The 17,113-nt window shown below is 38.9% G+C and overlaps 1 protein-coding gene and 1 pseudogene across 2 annotated transcripts in view; one reads left to right on the top strand and one right to left on the bottom strand.

Moving 5' to 3' along the window:
* Positions 1–6,761, top strand: part of LOC149220672 (GATA transcription factor 9-like) — a 45,034-nt pseudogene extending 38,273 nt beyond the window's left edge.
* Positions 1–17,113, bottom strand: part of LOC149220671 (uncharacterized) — a 341,673-nt gene that overhangs the window by 227,132 nt on the left and 97,428 nt on the right. For both annotated transcript variants that reach the window (XM_089384854.1, XM_089384853.1), the window contains exons 5-7: positions 11,303–11,381; positions 11,017–11,077; positions 10,731–10,777 (exon numbers count right to left, since the gene is read on the bottom strand). In XM_089384854.1, the coding sequence (XP_089240980.1) occupies positions 10,731–10,777; positions 11,017–11,077; positions 11,303–11,381 (187 nt within the window). The remainder of the gene's footprint in view (positions 1–10,730; positions 10,778–11,016; positions 11,078–11,302; positions 11,382–17,113) is intronic.

Here is a 17,113-nt window from a genome sequence, read left to right as displayed (position 1 = left end):
ACTTTTGATCATTTTCTTTGCAATAGATGACTTTACATACTATATTTCCACATTTTTTTTTGGTATTCTTCACTTAATGAATGCCTCACTGCCTTTGGGAATTAACTAGCATTTGCACTTGATGTTGCAAAAGAAACGCCGTAAGGCATAAGTGTGGAAGAATAGTCACAAGTGAATGGACATTGTTGAGTCCAGGCCCGGATGGCTGGACCATTGCATTTTATCTTGCTTTCTATGAGATCTTGGGGCAGGACCTATTGAAAGTTGTGGAGCAGAGTAGAACTACAGGATCTCTATACCATGCCATCAACTCGACTTTCATTGCTCTCATTCCTAAGTCTGATTCTCCATCCTCTTTCGATGACTATAGGCCTATATCCTTGTGCGACTGCCTATACAAGATTATATCTCAGATCATTTCTAATAGACTCAGGCCTATTCTCTCTCGGCATATTGCACCACAACAATTTGCCTTCCTTGATTCCAGACAGATTCATGAAGCCATTGGATCGGCTCAGGAAGCCATCCATTCAATTTGGACCAGACATCTAAAGGGCATCATTCTCAAAATTGACCTGTCCAAAGCTTTTGATTGGGTCAGCTGGCTTTACATTAAGATGCTTCTCACCCATTTGGGATTTCCTCATAATTACGTTACATGGCTCATGGCCTGCATTACCACAACCACTTTCAGTGTCCTTATAAATGGTTCGGCTTCTCATTTCTTCCATTCTGAAAGGGGGCTAAGACAAGGTTGCCCTCTATCTCCTCTCCTCTTTCTAATTGTCATGGAAGGTCTCAGTCGCCTAATTGCATCGGCTAAGAGGGAAGGAGACCTTTGTGGCCTCAAGATTTCTGACGATTGTTTTCTTACTCATCTCCTATTTGTGGATGATGCTGGATGGTAGCATTCGGGATTCCCGTACTTTCTCCAAGATTCTACTCCTTTTCTCGTCCGCCACTGGGATGCTTGCTAATCAATCGAAATCTACCATCACCTTTGCTCGAACTTCCGTCCATGAATCCCAATTTGCACATCAACTCTTTCCTTACTGTATCCACGCTTTGGACAGAGGTCTCAAATATTTGGGATTTTGGTTAAAACCTACCTGTTAGAAGATTGCAGATTGGGTCTGGCTTATTACAAAACTGGAGAAGAGACTGTCCATTTGGAGTCATAGATATTAATCCAGGGGGGGCAGGCTTGTCCTTATCAAATCGATCCTGGTGGCTACCCCAGTTTTCTGGATGGCACTTGCATGGATCCCCAGGAATATCCTAACTCGTCTGCAACAACTGTGCAACCGATATCTTTGGAACAGGAATCAAGACAAAAAAATCTTTGCCTGGATTAGTTGGAAAAAGATTGCATTGCCAAAGAAGTGGGGAGGATGGGGTTTAAAAGATCTCCCTCTATTTGCGCAAGCCCTTGCTGCAAAAATGGGCTGGACCCTGCTGACTGGTCAGAATCTATGGACCCATATCTCATATCATAAATACATCTGGCCACAGAATATTATGGATTGGGTTCGACTGCCTAGTTGGCCGACGACAGGCATCTCATCCATGTGGAAGGCACTGCTTCATTCCCTTCCTCATATTAGAGACAATCTGGTGTGGAGAATTAACGATGGTTCCCTGGCTCGGATTGGCCTGGATCCTTGGATTGGAGGTGGAGGAAGACATCTGCTTTCTAGAGACCTCATACAGTATCTCCACTCTCATGAGATCAGGGTTATTTCACACATTGCAGATCTACAAAACACAGGTATTTTTTCACAAGCATGGAAATCTGCTCGTCTACTTGATCTACCCCCTCGATGGCACCAGGAATGGCAGGATTATATATCTGCGCTAATTGAATCTCACATCAGGATAAAAGAGGGCCCAGACGAACTAATATGGTGTCAGGCGGAGAATGGCATATACTCTCCAAAGTCAGGATATATTTCCTTGATTCAACACAAAAGGCCAGAACAGATTCCAAGTTGGTGGAGAATCATTTGGAAACTCACAGCACCGCCGCGCATCAGATTATTCTTCTGGTGTATTCTCAAAGATAAAGTACCCACGGGGGAACACCTTCTTCATAGATCTTTTTATGGGCCAACCTGGTGTATTCTATGCAAATGTTCATCCGAATCGACCGATCACCTCTTTCTGCATTGTATCTCCCTACACTCTCTTTGGCAAGTCTTATCCTCCTCTATTCGATTTACTGGGCAATGGGCTGGCAACGATCTTGGCAGTGCTTGGGATGACTGGTCTAATAGACATAAGGGATCCAAACTACAGTGCCTTCCCTTGATTGTCAGTTGGTATATCTGGCTGGCCCGTAATCGTTTCATATTTGATAACAGACCAGCGTGTTGGCCTCACATTGCGGCTGGTATAATCTCAGCTTATAATGAATTGCCCGACCCTCTGCCACCCAGAGAGCGCAGACCACATGCCCCTCCTATCATTGACAAAAGCACCCCTTGGGCTTTCTTTGATGGCGCTGCTAATCAACGGGGCTGTGGTGGAGGTTTCATTCTTTATATCAGTGACCAACACTTTTTCAAAGTCAAGATGGGTTTAGGAGTTGGAACAAATAATTTTGCGGAGCTCATTACCCTCTGACACTTACTTCATTTCTCCTTGGGGCACCATTGCATCAATTTAAATATTTTTGGGGACTCAAAGATCATCATAAACTGGTTCAATGGCATTACTGCATGTCACATACACACACTCAGTAATATATTGAATGAAGTTAATATCTTCAAGGCTGAATTTAACAATATCTCTTGCAATCATATCTACAAGGAGCATAACTGCAGTGCTGACCAACTATCCAAGGAGGCCTCGGCATTACCCAGAGGAGAGTGGTTGATACAAGAGCAGAGGGGGACAAATGAATACTGCTATTTTCATCGGCCATATATAGACCAGCAGTACCAGAGGGACATAAGCCCCTGATCACTATCTGTTTTTTGTTAAATACTGTAAAAAACACGAAAAATTTTGTTAATGTACATAGACATATATAATAGTTTTTCTATTCTGAAAGTGCCCTGCGTGGCTTATGTACAGGCATATAAAAGTTTTACACAACTGATATTATGGCAGATCACCCTGCGTGGTGTATCTGGACAGCTCTTAGTTTATTTTTTGTGCCAGTCCGTGGTGACTCAGTTACAGCATATGCAACAACATCTACAATATGTAATTTTTCTATGAATTAATGAAAAATTACGGATTTTTCCAGTGGAAAAAAAAAATGTGAATGGACATTGTTGAAAGAAAGGGTGGATGATAATGTTGAAATTATTAGTTACGTGCATTATGATATTTTGTAAATAATAGTAGTGTGTGGAAGAATAGTGACATGTGAATGGACATTGTTGAAAGCAACGGTGCGTGTTACCAGAATCAATGTCAAAACTTACATCTTTCAAAGGCTGCCAAATCACAAATGGCATTACTGCTACCAGATTTAATCTAAATTCCTCTTCAAGGTTGACTTATTCAAAAGAGGGGAGCAGGGGAGTGTTGAAGTGTTGAGAATTATAGAATCCTTGGTGTGTACGTTATTGGCTGTTAGAGATAAACCATCTTTATCCACATTTCTATGCAGTGTTTCAACCATTCTCAATCCTTCATGTAGACGATGGGTATGACAACTATATTAAAGTGACCTATAATAACATTGCTGCAATTCATATGACAACTATGTTAAAAGAAAGAGAGATAAAAATATTATAAAGTATTGCAAAGAACTTCTAAAAACAAGATTACACTGGCAACATTCATTGGCAGCATTGTTTCTGAGACAAAAAGATTATGGTGAGGACTTGGCTGAATTCCACTACCTATTGAAAGGCAGATTATAGAAACTTTCAAAAAAGCCAGCAAGTCTTTTGAAGTCTTCAAGGTTGACTTATTCAAAACAGGGGAGCAGGGGAGTTGTTGGAGTGTTGAGAACTATAGAATCCTTGGTGTGTACGTTATTGGCTGTTAGAGATAAACCATATTTATCCACACTTCTATGCAGTGTTTCAACCATTCTCAATCCTTCATGTAGACAATGGGTATGAGGATATGCTGAGAAAATGAGGGGATGTATAGGTATGTTCTTCCTAAAATCATAGATTTTAGGAAAAAGTTAATCGTTTGAAATTTTTGTGGAATGATATCAAGAAGGGACAAATTGAGATTCCAGAGTTTGTATGTGAGCATGATGCTCTGCTTGAGAATAGACCATTGATGGACTATGGAATTGATTGCTCACGAAATGCTATTGTTGGAGTGTTGAGAACTAAAGGCTGCCAGATCACAAATGGCATTACTGCTACTGGATTTAATCTAAATTCCTCTTCAACTACTAAGACAACAAAATCTTATGTCTGCAATAACCAAAAAATTTGATGAAAAGATATTCACTGGCAGCATTGTTTCAACATTATGTGCAAGAGTGAATTTCTGATAAAAAAACCCACAACCAGGGAACAGACCAAGTGGCAACCTCATGTGCAATAATGAATTTCAATGGTTTCAAACAACAAAATAAAAATATTAAATAAATAGAACCGTGAAATAATATTTCAATTCAACCAAATCATCTACCAACGGATTTCTCCTTCGTAACTTGTAACGATTTTGCAAGATGCAAATCCCAACGTGGGAACTGTAAAACTAAAAGCATGTATTTACCTCATGCTGTAATCGCTTAGGTACCTTGGCTTATTTCAATTCAACCAAATCATCTACCAACGAATTTCTCCTTAGTAACTTGTAATGATTTTGCAAGATCCAGATCCCAACGTGGGAACTGTAAAACTAAAAGCATATATTTATCTCATGTTGTAATCGCTTAGGTACCTTTCCTTGCCTGCATTCGGCGTTTATTACAATGGAATAGTATATTAACAGTACTTAACTCTTTTAAGGTAGCTTCAGTGCACCTAGATCTGTGCAATTTTATCAATTTCTTCATCTAACATTTATGCAAAACACAAAGCTGAAGAGAAATAACATCATTAAGCCCTTTCTGCTCTCATCTTAATTATAATCTTTCCATCAGAATAAACCTTTGAAATGCATACAACTCTGCATTTCAGAAATGTTTTGTGTATTAGAAACAGATCCTAATATAGACTCATTAACTACGCAAACAAAGAAAATAAATTCATTTATAGGAATGCTTTTAGTACAAAAATTGCTTCACGAGAAGTGCCACAGCCGTCTAGTGGTTGATTGTATCTCTCCCTATGTTTAATGTTAAGAGCCTAAAGTGCATGTTTTGAATTGAAGAGTAAATGCATGGGATTGTTTCACAACTCTGCATTTTGGAAATGTTTTGTTTATCAGAAACAGATCTTAATACAGACTCATTAACTACGCAGACGAAGAAAATAATTTCATTTATATGAATGCTTTTAGTACAAAAATTGCTTCACGAGAAGCGCCACAGTAGTCGAGTGGTTGGTTGTATCTCTACCTGTGGTCAATGTTAAGAGCCTAAAGTGCGTGTTTTGAATTGAAAAGTAAATGCATGGGACTGTTTCACAACTCTGCATTTCGGAAATGTTTTGTGTATCAGAAACAGATCCTAATACAAACTCATTAACTACGAAGACGAAGAAAATAAATTCATTTATATGAATTTTTTTAGTACAAAAATTGTTTCCTTGGTCAAATGGAATTCAGGATAGCTTTTCTTAGGAATTAGGGTAATTTAGTTGATTGAAAATCTAGTTTCTAAAAAGGGTTTGTGTTTTTTTGTTTGCCAGTGCAATGATTTGTCAGAACTAGAATGGCTTTCAAGCTTTGACCCATTCCTAGAAACTGGACCAACCTATCCTTATGATCCTGATTTTGGAGTTGAAGTGAAGGGAAAATCTGAAGAAGGGTAGAATTCTGATAAGTTCAGAAGCCCGAGTCCTACATCGGTACTGGGGCAGAATTCTGATAAGTTTAGAAACCTGATTCGTACATTGGTTCTAGAAAGCAGCTCAAGGAAAATTTCAACTTTTAGTCTAGAAATCACTGTACCGGGAAAATCAAGAAGCAAGAGGTCTAGAGCCCCAGTTTGCAAATGGGCTTCTAGGATTATTTCCACTACCTCCTTAGATGGGTCATTGGAGAACTCTTTCAGCAGTGATTCAGGACACTTCGTTACCAAGCCGGTCGACCCTGAACCCCTAAAGAAAATCATCAAGACAAACCATTGGGGTAAGAAGAAGGGGCAAGATTCAATTCAGGTCAGGAAGTCAAACTATTGGGGTAAGAAGAAGGGGCGGGATTCAATTCAGGTCAAGAAATGCTTGCACTGTGGAGTACAAAAAACCTCGCAGTGGAGGGCTGGGCCCAAGGGTCCTAAGATACTGTGTAATGTCTGCGGTGTAAGATACAAATCTGGTAGGTAGGAATTTCTCAGTAAAAAATGAAATAAGGTTTAATTATATACATCTCCTTCAATTTCAGAGGAGGCAAATGCACAGTATGAAGATAGTTCATGCTCCAAACCAATATTTGAACATTCCAAAAACACAACATGAGTGTTGAAGCAAGCAAAGGACCACAGTAGGTCCAACCAGAAGGAATTTCTATGCTTGCAGAATTATATGATCAGGCGACATGCCAAAGTGCGTGTTTTGAATTGAAGAGTAAATGCATGGGACTGTTTCAGGCATTAGAAAAAATTTCTAACACAGCCCATGATTACAAAAGGACTGCAGATAACTAGGTTGAATTCACAGCTCAAGTTTCAGTCTTGAGTCTTCTCAAGTTCCCAAACCAAAATATCAATGCAGTTTTGAAGAATAAAGTCATTTGAAGCAGGCACGAGGAAAACCATTAGAGAGGTGGACATCAGGAAAAGCGAAAAGTTGCTTCAAAAACGGCTATCTCAAATACAGAGTAAATGCATGGTACTGTTTTAGGCATTAGAGAAAATTTCTAACACACCCCATGATTACAGAAAGAAGGCAGATAACTGGTTTGGATTCACAGCTCAAGTTTCAGTCCTAAGTCTTCTCAACTTCCCAAACAAAAATATTAATGCAGTTTTGAAGAATAAATTCATTTGAAGCAGGCACGAGGAAAACCATTAAAGAGGTGGACATCAGGAAAGCGAAAAGTTGCTTCAGAAATGGCTATCTCAAATACTGAGTAATAGGGTCACATATTTAAAAATTGATATTTTGGGTGGTTAGTGAGCACAGGGAAAATAAGCAATACAGAGTAAGTACCTTACATCTTTACAAAGCTTGCTGCTGCCTCTAAGCTCTCTGCGAAAGCTTGATTTGAAAAGCACAGGGTTGAAAATGCTCCTTGGCAGTTTTGTGGATTTTGCTTCATTGAGAATATCCTTGTGATACTTATTTTGGAGTTGAAGTGAAGGGAAAATATGAAGAAGGGCAGAATTTTGATAAGTTCAAAAGCCCAAGCCTTACATTGGTACTGCGTCAAAATTTTGATAAGTTCAGAAACCTGAGTCCTACATCAATTCTAGAAAGCAGCTCTGGGAAAATTTCAACTTTTAGTCTAGAAATCACTGTACCAGGAAAAACAAGAAGCAAGAGGTCTAGAGCCCCAGTTTGCAAATGAGCTTCTAGGATTATTTCCCCTGCCTCCTCAGATGGGTTATTGGAGAATGGCCCAAACTCTTTCAGCAGTGGTTCAGGACACTTCGTTACCAAACTAGTGGAACCTGAACCCCTGAAGAAAATCATCAAGACAAACCATTGGGCTAAGAAGGAGCAGGATTCAATTCAGGTTAGGAAATGCTTGCACTATGGAGTACAGAAAATGCCACAGTGGAGAGTTGGGCCCAAGGGTCCTAAGACACTGTGTAATGCCTGCGGTGTAAGATACAAATCTATTAGGCAGGAATTTCTCAGTAAAAAATGAAATAAAGTTTAATTATATACATCTACTTCAATTTCAGAGGAGACAAATGCAAAGTATGAAGATAGTTCATGCTCCAAACCAATATTTGAACAATCCAAAAACACAACACGAGTGTTGAAGCAAGCAAAGACAGTTCTGATGGAGACATAGAGAGGCCACCAGATTCGGCCGCCTGACTAATCCTCCTACAACAAAGAATGTCTCTGCCCCTGCCCTCCGGCTATCCGTGCACGCACGACAACCCTCCTCATCCCCCTGCAACAAAGAACGTATTTGCCCCATGCTCTCTGGCTATCCGCGTGCGCACCACGACCCTCCTCATCCTCCTGCAACAAATAAAGAATGCCTCCTCTCTGTAGCAAATGCGGCTATCCAAGAGCGCATGACGGACAGGTTGGGTAGGGTAACCGGGTAGTATGGTAACCAAAATTAATTTTAATTAACTAATGTTACTTTAAAGGGTTTTTAAGGTTTTTTAATTAAATTGGGCAGCAGAACATTGTTTAATCGTCTAACAATGAATCTGAATCTGACAGTTAGGATTAGGACAGAAAGGCAATTAGGGGAATTGATTTCAGAGGGAATGCCTTATGGCGTAATTACTTCTAGCAATTTTAAATACCCTTCTATTATATATCGAATAGAGATTCACTTTCCTTTGTAGCAATATATCGAACGAATAAAGATTCACCTTCCTCTGTAACCATATTTCCTTGTAACTCACGAATTAATGAAGAGTGACAATAAATTTTGGTAACTTATGAAATTATGATGTCCATTGACTAAAATATAACTTATCAGATTATGATGCTTATTGACTAAAAATGAAATGATATTTTAACATCCACAAGGCTAAAATAATCTATGGGACCATTAGTTCCCTGCTTTTCTTATTTTGCAATTCAATCCTTTTTTTATTCAAATCGATGATGAGCTGGCCCAACCTTCCAACAATCCCCTCGCTGAAAATAACTTATCAGATTATGATGCCCATTATTTTTTTTGGGACGACCGTAAGTTGATGTAATTTTCAGGGCATGTTTCTCCCATGGCATGTGATTTCTCATATACCTTGAAAAATCATTGGTTCACTGTCTCAAAGCATCACCGATCTAAATAGTCACGCCTGATAGTTGTATGGATAAATTCTTAGGAGTTGTCTTTAGTGCGACTTTTTGGACTTTCCACTGGTGGAAAAATTTGAGGTGAAATCTTGATTTGTGTTATTTAAACTGGTTTTTTAATTGTATATATGGATTCAGCATCCTGAAAAAACCCTAGGGCACTTGGATTGTGCAGGGGTTACCCATCAAATTTGTGATTTCAATAAATTCCTGCCAGATTTTAGAGAAATTAGACCGGAAAAACCCAACAAAAAAGCTTCCAAAAAGTCGCACTAAAGACAACTCAAAATTCTTATGCCAAACCGAAAAAGATGAAGAGCCACCATATTACTCAGTTAGTTACGAAATTATGATGGCCATTAATTAAAATATAACTTGTGAAATCATGATGCCCATTAATTAATTTTTATATTTTATTTTTTTGGACATCAGTTGATATACCTTTTAAGGGCGTGATTCTCCCATGCCATGCGATTTATGAAATACCTTGAAAAATCCTCGCTGAATGGCCGCACAACATCACCAATCTAAATAGTCACACCCAATGGTTGACGGGTCAATCCAGGCAAATTAATGGTTGCTGTGCTGGCGGTTGCCTGTCTAATGTATGGCGGAGTTGCAGCTCGCGGAGATAGTATAACGAAATTGAAAGGATCATCCCGAAATGGTTCCTCTGCCTCATAATAAACGAATGCTTAATCGTTGTGGTCTTACATATCGAGTGACTCTGAAATTGCGGTAGATAACTATAGTTCGATTCAACCTTAACGTGGCAACCATGATTGCATATTCAATATCGTGACCACTTGGTTTCAATGTCCGATACAGAATCCAGAGGTTTAACACTGAAGCTAGCGGAATACTTTTTTATCATTTAATAGAACACTAATGTGGACGGCTAATACAATGTGTTGATGCTTGTAGCGTTTCCTTCAACCGAAAAAACATAAATAAATAAAATAAAAACACTCTGTACACACATGCTTGGTACTAGATATTGCGCTCTCAGTGGTGCCGAAACTTGATTTTCAGTTGCCGTTTATCTTGATTTGCAACAGCTGTACTTTGTCATTTTTAAGACTATGATTTCTTGCTGCGGAACAAGTTTTTCTTATCAGAATTATGAAAATGGCCAAACACCTAATTTTAGTCGACAGAATTCAAAGAAACTCTGAAAAGATAGGAGTTGGCCAAAAGGCAGGTCAAACAAGATCCGATAAAATGTGTGACGAATGGCCAGATGAGAAATGTAGCTCTGATATCAATGAAATGAGTAATGTTCATTTACTAACAAATATCCAACATAAGGACAATACGCAGAAATACATATAGAACAAATAAATTTTAGAATAAGATAGATTGATATATTAATTTACAATGACCCCATAACAATGCATATATATTATACACACAGACTAAGTTGGTATGGTCAATATATATAGGAGTACATAGATGTCCATTACAGGTTCTCACTGTAGTGAAAATTACAGTGGATTAGTGAATCTAATATAGAGATAAATTAACAGCTAATTTGCACATGTCCTAGCAGTCAAAACATAACATGGGAGGTTGATAGGCAGCCTTTGATAATTGCCACAACCAAATAAGCAAAACCCTAGGCAGAGAAGTTTCTATTTTCCAAAGAAGAGCAGCTGTTAAAACTGTAGTGATGGATATCCTCTGATAGAGAAACTAACACGACTCCCTTACCTTCTTAACTAGCATCGTCCCAATCCCTCCATAATTCCTATGTGCCACTGCAAAGAGGAGAAAAATGTATTATTGATAGTGATAGAACATGCATATAACAGATACCAGAATACTACTTGTCAGCATAAAACAGCATTAATCTGCAGTTTCTAGTGCATTGTATCTATGATTTAAAGCAACACACATTAGAAACTCCAAGATAAGGAAGTTTCTGTTGATATCCAAGCAAACACAATGTGCTCAAACACAAAGCACACAAAAGTACAACTGAGGAGCTAGAGCTTACTTTGCATATCTACCAATGGAAAACTGCAACAGATATCACAATGCATGACGAAAATCTCCTTCTGGAAACAACAAGAGGAAACAGTTCTAAGTACTCCAGCATTATCAAAAGCAGTGTTAAGCAAATCAGCCAAGAAAAGTAAATTACAGTAAACTGGATTTGTTGCTAGAGGTACCATTTAAAACAAATGTGTTACTGATGCACCAAGATGGGTTGGCCAGAAATCAACAATCTAGCCCTCAATAGAAAGAAAACACTCCCTCAATCATGATAGTAAGAATCTTACTGGATTGTCTTCCATCAAAAGGTCATGAAATTTGAACAATGCACCTGCTGAACCATGGGGTTTATCCTCACAAAGGTATCTGCAAATAATTTCATAAGCTCTATAAAGAAAGACATCGGCATTGTTTTTAATCTCATGTTATATTCTTAGCTAGTGTATCTGAGGAAACATAGCTTAATATGACACAATAAAACATAGAAGGGATGAATTTCAACGTTCAAACTACGAATACTTTCATAAGCCACATAAAAAATTAATTTATTGGTATCTGCTTCAGAACTGAGAAGGACAAGCATTTCAGTTGGTCAAATTCTCTCGATTCTTGAATCAGTATCTTTGCCATACTGAAGCATGAAAGAAGCTATTGTTTGGTTATACCAACTTAATTGGCAATAAAATGCTACCATACACGAATCATTTAAGTTAAACAAGTCATAAATTGTTTCTTTCAGTTTAGTATCTTCCCAATGCTTGCTTTGCACACTTTTCACCTAATCATCTGATTGAAGACTCCCTTGTGAAGGAACACTGGAAATCCAAATAGGAATGAAAACAACGGAGAAGCTAAGAATAGGGATAAACAAGTAACTAATTAAACAAACAAGAAACTGGAGGATGAGACCAAAATAGGAGTTGAAGTTGAAATTGAAATTTATATTAATCCTCGCAAAAGACCAAAATAAGCCAAAGGAACTAGAGAGTAGGGAAACTATCAATAGCCAAATAAGGGGGGGTGCAAGAAGCATCCCCGAAAGGAGACATAAATGAATACGATATAACAGCATACAGTAACAATAAAACAGACAAGTTAATATAGTAATAACATGAATTAAATAATGATAATGATTATTATAGTAGTAAAACATAAAACATAATATTTCAAACATATATTTTATTTTGAGGAGATTCTTCGGCGGAAATCACATAATAATACATTTGTCGACGCATTTCGAACCAACAAGTGTGGTTCATCGTCACGACAAGTTGAGGAACCAGATCATGTAACCAGACAAATGTATTATTATGTGATTTCCGCCGAAGAATCTCCTCAAAAAACTTGACATGGATCACAGAAGCCTTAATTCAACAATTTATTTTATTTATTTTCCAAAATAAATAATAAATTGAAATTAAAACTAATTTTAAAATATATAAAAAAAAATCATTAAAGAAAAAATAAAAAATATCTAATTAATAAATAAAATTTATATTTGTTATATCTATATTTAAAATAAATATATATTTAATTAAATATAATATATATATATATATATATGAAAAAATAAAAATAAAAATACTTAAAACAAACACAACAATGGTCCAAAAATCAGAAAAGCAAAAAAGATGATGGTCCAAAAAAATCCGGAAAGCAAAAAAAAACTAGTTAAGGATGGTGAAAGGGAGGAATGGCATGGTGCAAGGGTGAATGTATATCCAGCAACTAGTTAAGGACAGTGAAAGGGAAGAATGACGAAGAAGAAGCCTTGTCCCTCATTCTCTAATCTGCGCCCTCATCACTGCTCAAATTCCCTTCTACATCCTCTCTATCTCATCATGAAGACATTCAAATTGCATCTATAGGCACTCACCCTTGTTGAGAAATCTAGGGGCAGCTAAATTAGGTGATTTCTCTTACTTTGATAACTACTTGAGATGTATTTTTACTTAACTTGATTAACTTCTTCTTTTACTTGATTATTATTATGTTATTATCATCAAACAACTACCAAACTATGAAGATCAAATAGACAAGAGGACACAAAATGTAGGTTGCAAGTCAGGGCCGAAACCTCCCCTCTTGAGAGCAAAACCCACAAGAATTCTTCTCTTCTTATAGAATATTTAGATGGCAAATTCCAAGACCTAAGACCCTTGTCCCTAGCGGCTTCCAGCAATTTCCAGCAACTTCAACAACTTTGACCCAACAACTTCCAACAACTTCGACCTTGCAACTTCCAACAATTTCGACCTAGCAACAACTTTGACTTCCTCAACAACTTCTTCTGCGATTTCGACTTCCCCAGCAGTTTTCTTCTGCAACTTTGACTTTCCCAACAACTTCTACAATTTCAATCTAGCAGCTACTTTAGAAACCCTAACATGAGAGAGAGAGAGAGAGGTCCAAAACTTCGATCTTGCTTCTCTTTCTTCTTTTCCTTGATCTTCTTCCTTTTCCAGCTTCTTTCTTGAGGAGATAGAACTTGCTTTCTTCCTTGAATCAATGTATCTAAATGAAGTCAAGGTTCCTTTATATATAGGCTTCTTAGGAGGTCGAATTGCTGCCCATGAGGCCGACTTGATCATTCTTGTAGGCTGACTTGTTGGACAAGGTCTTGGAGGGTCTTTATGACACTTTTGACTTCACAAAAATTTTCTTTACAAGATACAACATGCCCAAAGGGGTCTTACATGTTTGACAAAGACTCTTTTGACTTCATAATTCTATGACAAACCTAGAAGCACTCAATGCGTGCTTGACCTACAAATAAATTTATCTGGAGCAAGAAACCCATGCATCAAGAATAACAATATAAATTTATTTTCTCTTTAATATCAAATACATAAAATAATGATTACAATAGACATTATGAAGACCAAACCTAGTTACACATTTCAACAACCCTAATCGCCAACGCATCCATCCAACTTAAGATAGGCCTCCCACTGGGTGATCAATGCATTCACAATTATCACTCCAAAGATCAATGGGTACCCATCGTAGCCATGGACACCAACAATGGGAATTTGGAGAAAGATGAGAAAGCCACTTTATTGATGATCGCTGGAGGAGAATACACACAATAAATACAATTGACATCACTTTTTTGGAAACCCTCGTAACCCTTAATTGTACCCTTTCAAATAATATTATATAGAACACCGCCTGTATATGGAATCTCACTTCCATGTACCTTTAGGTCTATCGAAAGTCCCCTAGGTATACCCAAAACCAACTCAGATCCACTGATCAGTCAACTTGTTGCTATAAAACACCGAGAATAGCACTCAGGGAGATCACTATCTAGCATCTGGGTAGCCAGGCCATATGGCTAAGCACACGATTGAGGCTCCATAAATAGTGCCCTGAGATATTAGGCTAAGTGTTATTGCTAGACCCTACAAGAATATCAAAGAGTTGTAATGGTTGACACTTGTATGTCTCTAGGACTTTGTAAATTCGAATGTCTATAGCTAACTAGTGAAATTCCTACATCTTTGCATCTAGAAGGAATTTGAAGATTTTGCCATCACTGCAATAATCAACTAGGAGCAATACTCCTACAGCAATAATACTCATGAAAAAATCCTATGTTCTTCCAATGCCATTATAAAGATCTATCTAAAAATATTCTTGGCATCATGCTAATCACTCACATCTCCCTCTCAATCAACACATTTTTTAGTGTGGGACCAATAGTATAGTATTTTGAGGTATATATGAATAGAATCCTTTCAAGCCATTAATTATAGTGAGATAAGTGGAAAATAACACTTCCACAAAATATTTGTGGTCCCATGGTTCAGACTTGTAACATGGCCAACTTGGAGAACTAACAACAAACCCAATCCACTCAAAGCCAAGATCTATATGGCAAGGTTCCTAGCATTAAGGCTATGTTACCCATCACCTGTGGGTGATATCCATTAGAGAAATTTTTTCTCCAAGATAGTCCTCAATCTGCAGCCAGTAGCCCCTTGCAGCCACCAGATAGCTCGATGTGCCACCATCTTTGCCACCTAACCCAGCGATTATGCTCCCTCGACCATCTGTTATGATCATATGTTTGAAGGTGGGCCTTCCAACCCCAAAGAGATGGATTTTCATTTGGTAGTAGGGTGTTTTCACTTACTTATCATGGACACTTTTGGGCATGGATTAGTGAGTGGATTCAGCTATAATATCCCTTATCAAGAATATTCCTCAAACACAAGCAAACTCCAACTAGAGATCGACTGGGAGGGCATTTACCAGATATGTCGCCTCTGAAAAGAGGACAAGATCTGGAGGCTACCTGGCCCTTTCCAAACTCTGTCTAAGAGTATAGGAGAAAACACGCAAGTGGTATAGTAGCCGGGAAGCTCAAAGAAATAAAAATAACAATGGTGCAACATATAACAATATAACCATAAGCAGATACTCAATAAATGCAGAGAGAAATGCTAAGCCATTTTATTATACTGAGTAATAGAATGAGTACAGGAGGTGATCAGAAAGGTGGCACCTCGACTTGCACAAGACAAGTGAAGAAATACACTCAGAATAGCAAAGGAATGGCCACTCTCTGAACTACGTCAAAGCTGTCGGAGAACTGTCGTGGTGCTGCTGCTGCTAGAAATCAAATGAGGATTTGGGGTTGTTCCCCTCCTTAGAAAATGCTCAAACTCTGGAATCGGACTCTACTCAAGAAACCCAGGAAAAACCAGAAAGATTTTCTGAAATGGCCAACCCCCGAAAATCGCCCCCTTGAGGACCCACGCAATCCCTCAAGGCTCTGCGCTGCTACTGAAATAAACCCACCACAACTCTGCCTGAAACTCAGCAAAAATTCTCCCATATGCAAGGGCTGATCTCCTGCTCAACCTCCTAGCACAAATCCCCCTGCAAAACCTCAATCCAGAACTCCTGCCAAAAAGAACTGCGTCATCCCTCTCAAGACTGTGCAGTCATCTAAGATGCTCAATCCTCCTGCCAAAATGTTGATGAAACTACTGCAAAAATACTGATGGAAATACCTTGCCCGAGCAGGCACTCGAAGTCCCCCAGGGCTAAGGGTGAGATCTCCGAATGGAGACACTCAATGCACTAAACAGTGCTGCAGACTAGCTAAACAGCCAGCGTGCTCTAAGTCGAAGTGACTAGCTCAAATGCACATAATCGAATGCCAAAATGAGGAGGCTCCTCTCTCCTTTATAGCATTGGCCTCTCTCAATCCCAAGGCTCACCTCCTCCAACGTAGCTTTCCTCTTGCCACGTGTTTCTCACCATCTGCGCAGTCACTCCAAGTGTCTACGTGGGCCCCTCCTCTACGTGGTTCTTTGGCCCCCCTTGGCTCACCCTTTAAGTTACAACGTTGTGCTACTAGGGAGTGTCTTCATTCATGAAGTGAGTATGTCCCCTCTCCTCACTTTTTTTTTTATTTCTAAATAGCTATTAGAAGGCAAAATTGAGCAAAATCGAATATTCCAATTAGCCATGGCTAATTAGGAATATTACAGTCTCCCCCGGAAAAATGTTACTTGTCCTCGAGCAACTGAAGTGATGGATGCTGCAAGATCTTCTCGCTCTCCCAAGTGGCATCCTCATCCGGTAAATTCTTCCACCTCACCAAGAATTCCCGGACTGTCCTGCTCTGCAGCCGCCTCGCCCTGGTATCAATAATAGCCTCTGCCTGCAACACCAAATGCCCCTCATCATCCATGGGTGGTAGCTCATTTGTAACTGTCACATGCTGCACCAATGCCTTCTTCAGGCATGATATATAAAAAATGTTATGAATCTTGCTGCCTTGGGGCAGCTCCAACTCATATGCAACCTGTCCAATCCTGCGTATCACCCTGTATGGCCCATAAAAGTGGGGCTTGAGCTTCTCAGCCCCCTTCTGCTTCAGTGACGACTGTCGGTATGGCTGTAATCATAGGTAGACCAAGTCCCCTACCTCAAACTGTCTCTCCACCCAACCCCTATCAGCATACAGCTTCTGCTGGTTCTGCGTTGTAGCCATATTATCCTTGAGAGCTCGGAGAATATCCTGACTCTCTTGGATCCAAATCTTGGCTCTCGGAGCCTTGCTAGCACCAAACATCACGTCA

This window comes from Pinus tabuliformis, chromosome Q, assembly GCF_031772625.1.
Source record: "Pinus tabuliformis cultivar Carrire ecotype Pingquan chromosome Q, CPIR1, whole genome shotgun sequence".
In the NCBI taxonomy this organism is placed as follows: Eukaryota; Viridiplantae; Streptophyta; class Pinopsida; order Pinales; family Pinaceae; genus Pinus; species Pinus tabuliformis.
Note: the sequence above shows the minus strand (reverse complement) of the source record. Positions and strands in the feature narration are given on the sequence as shown.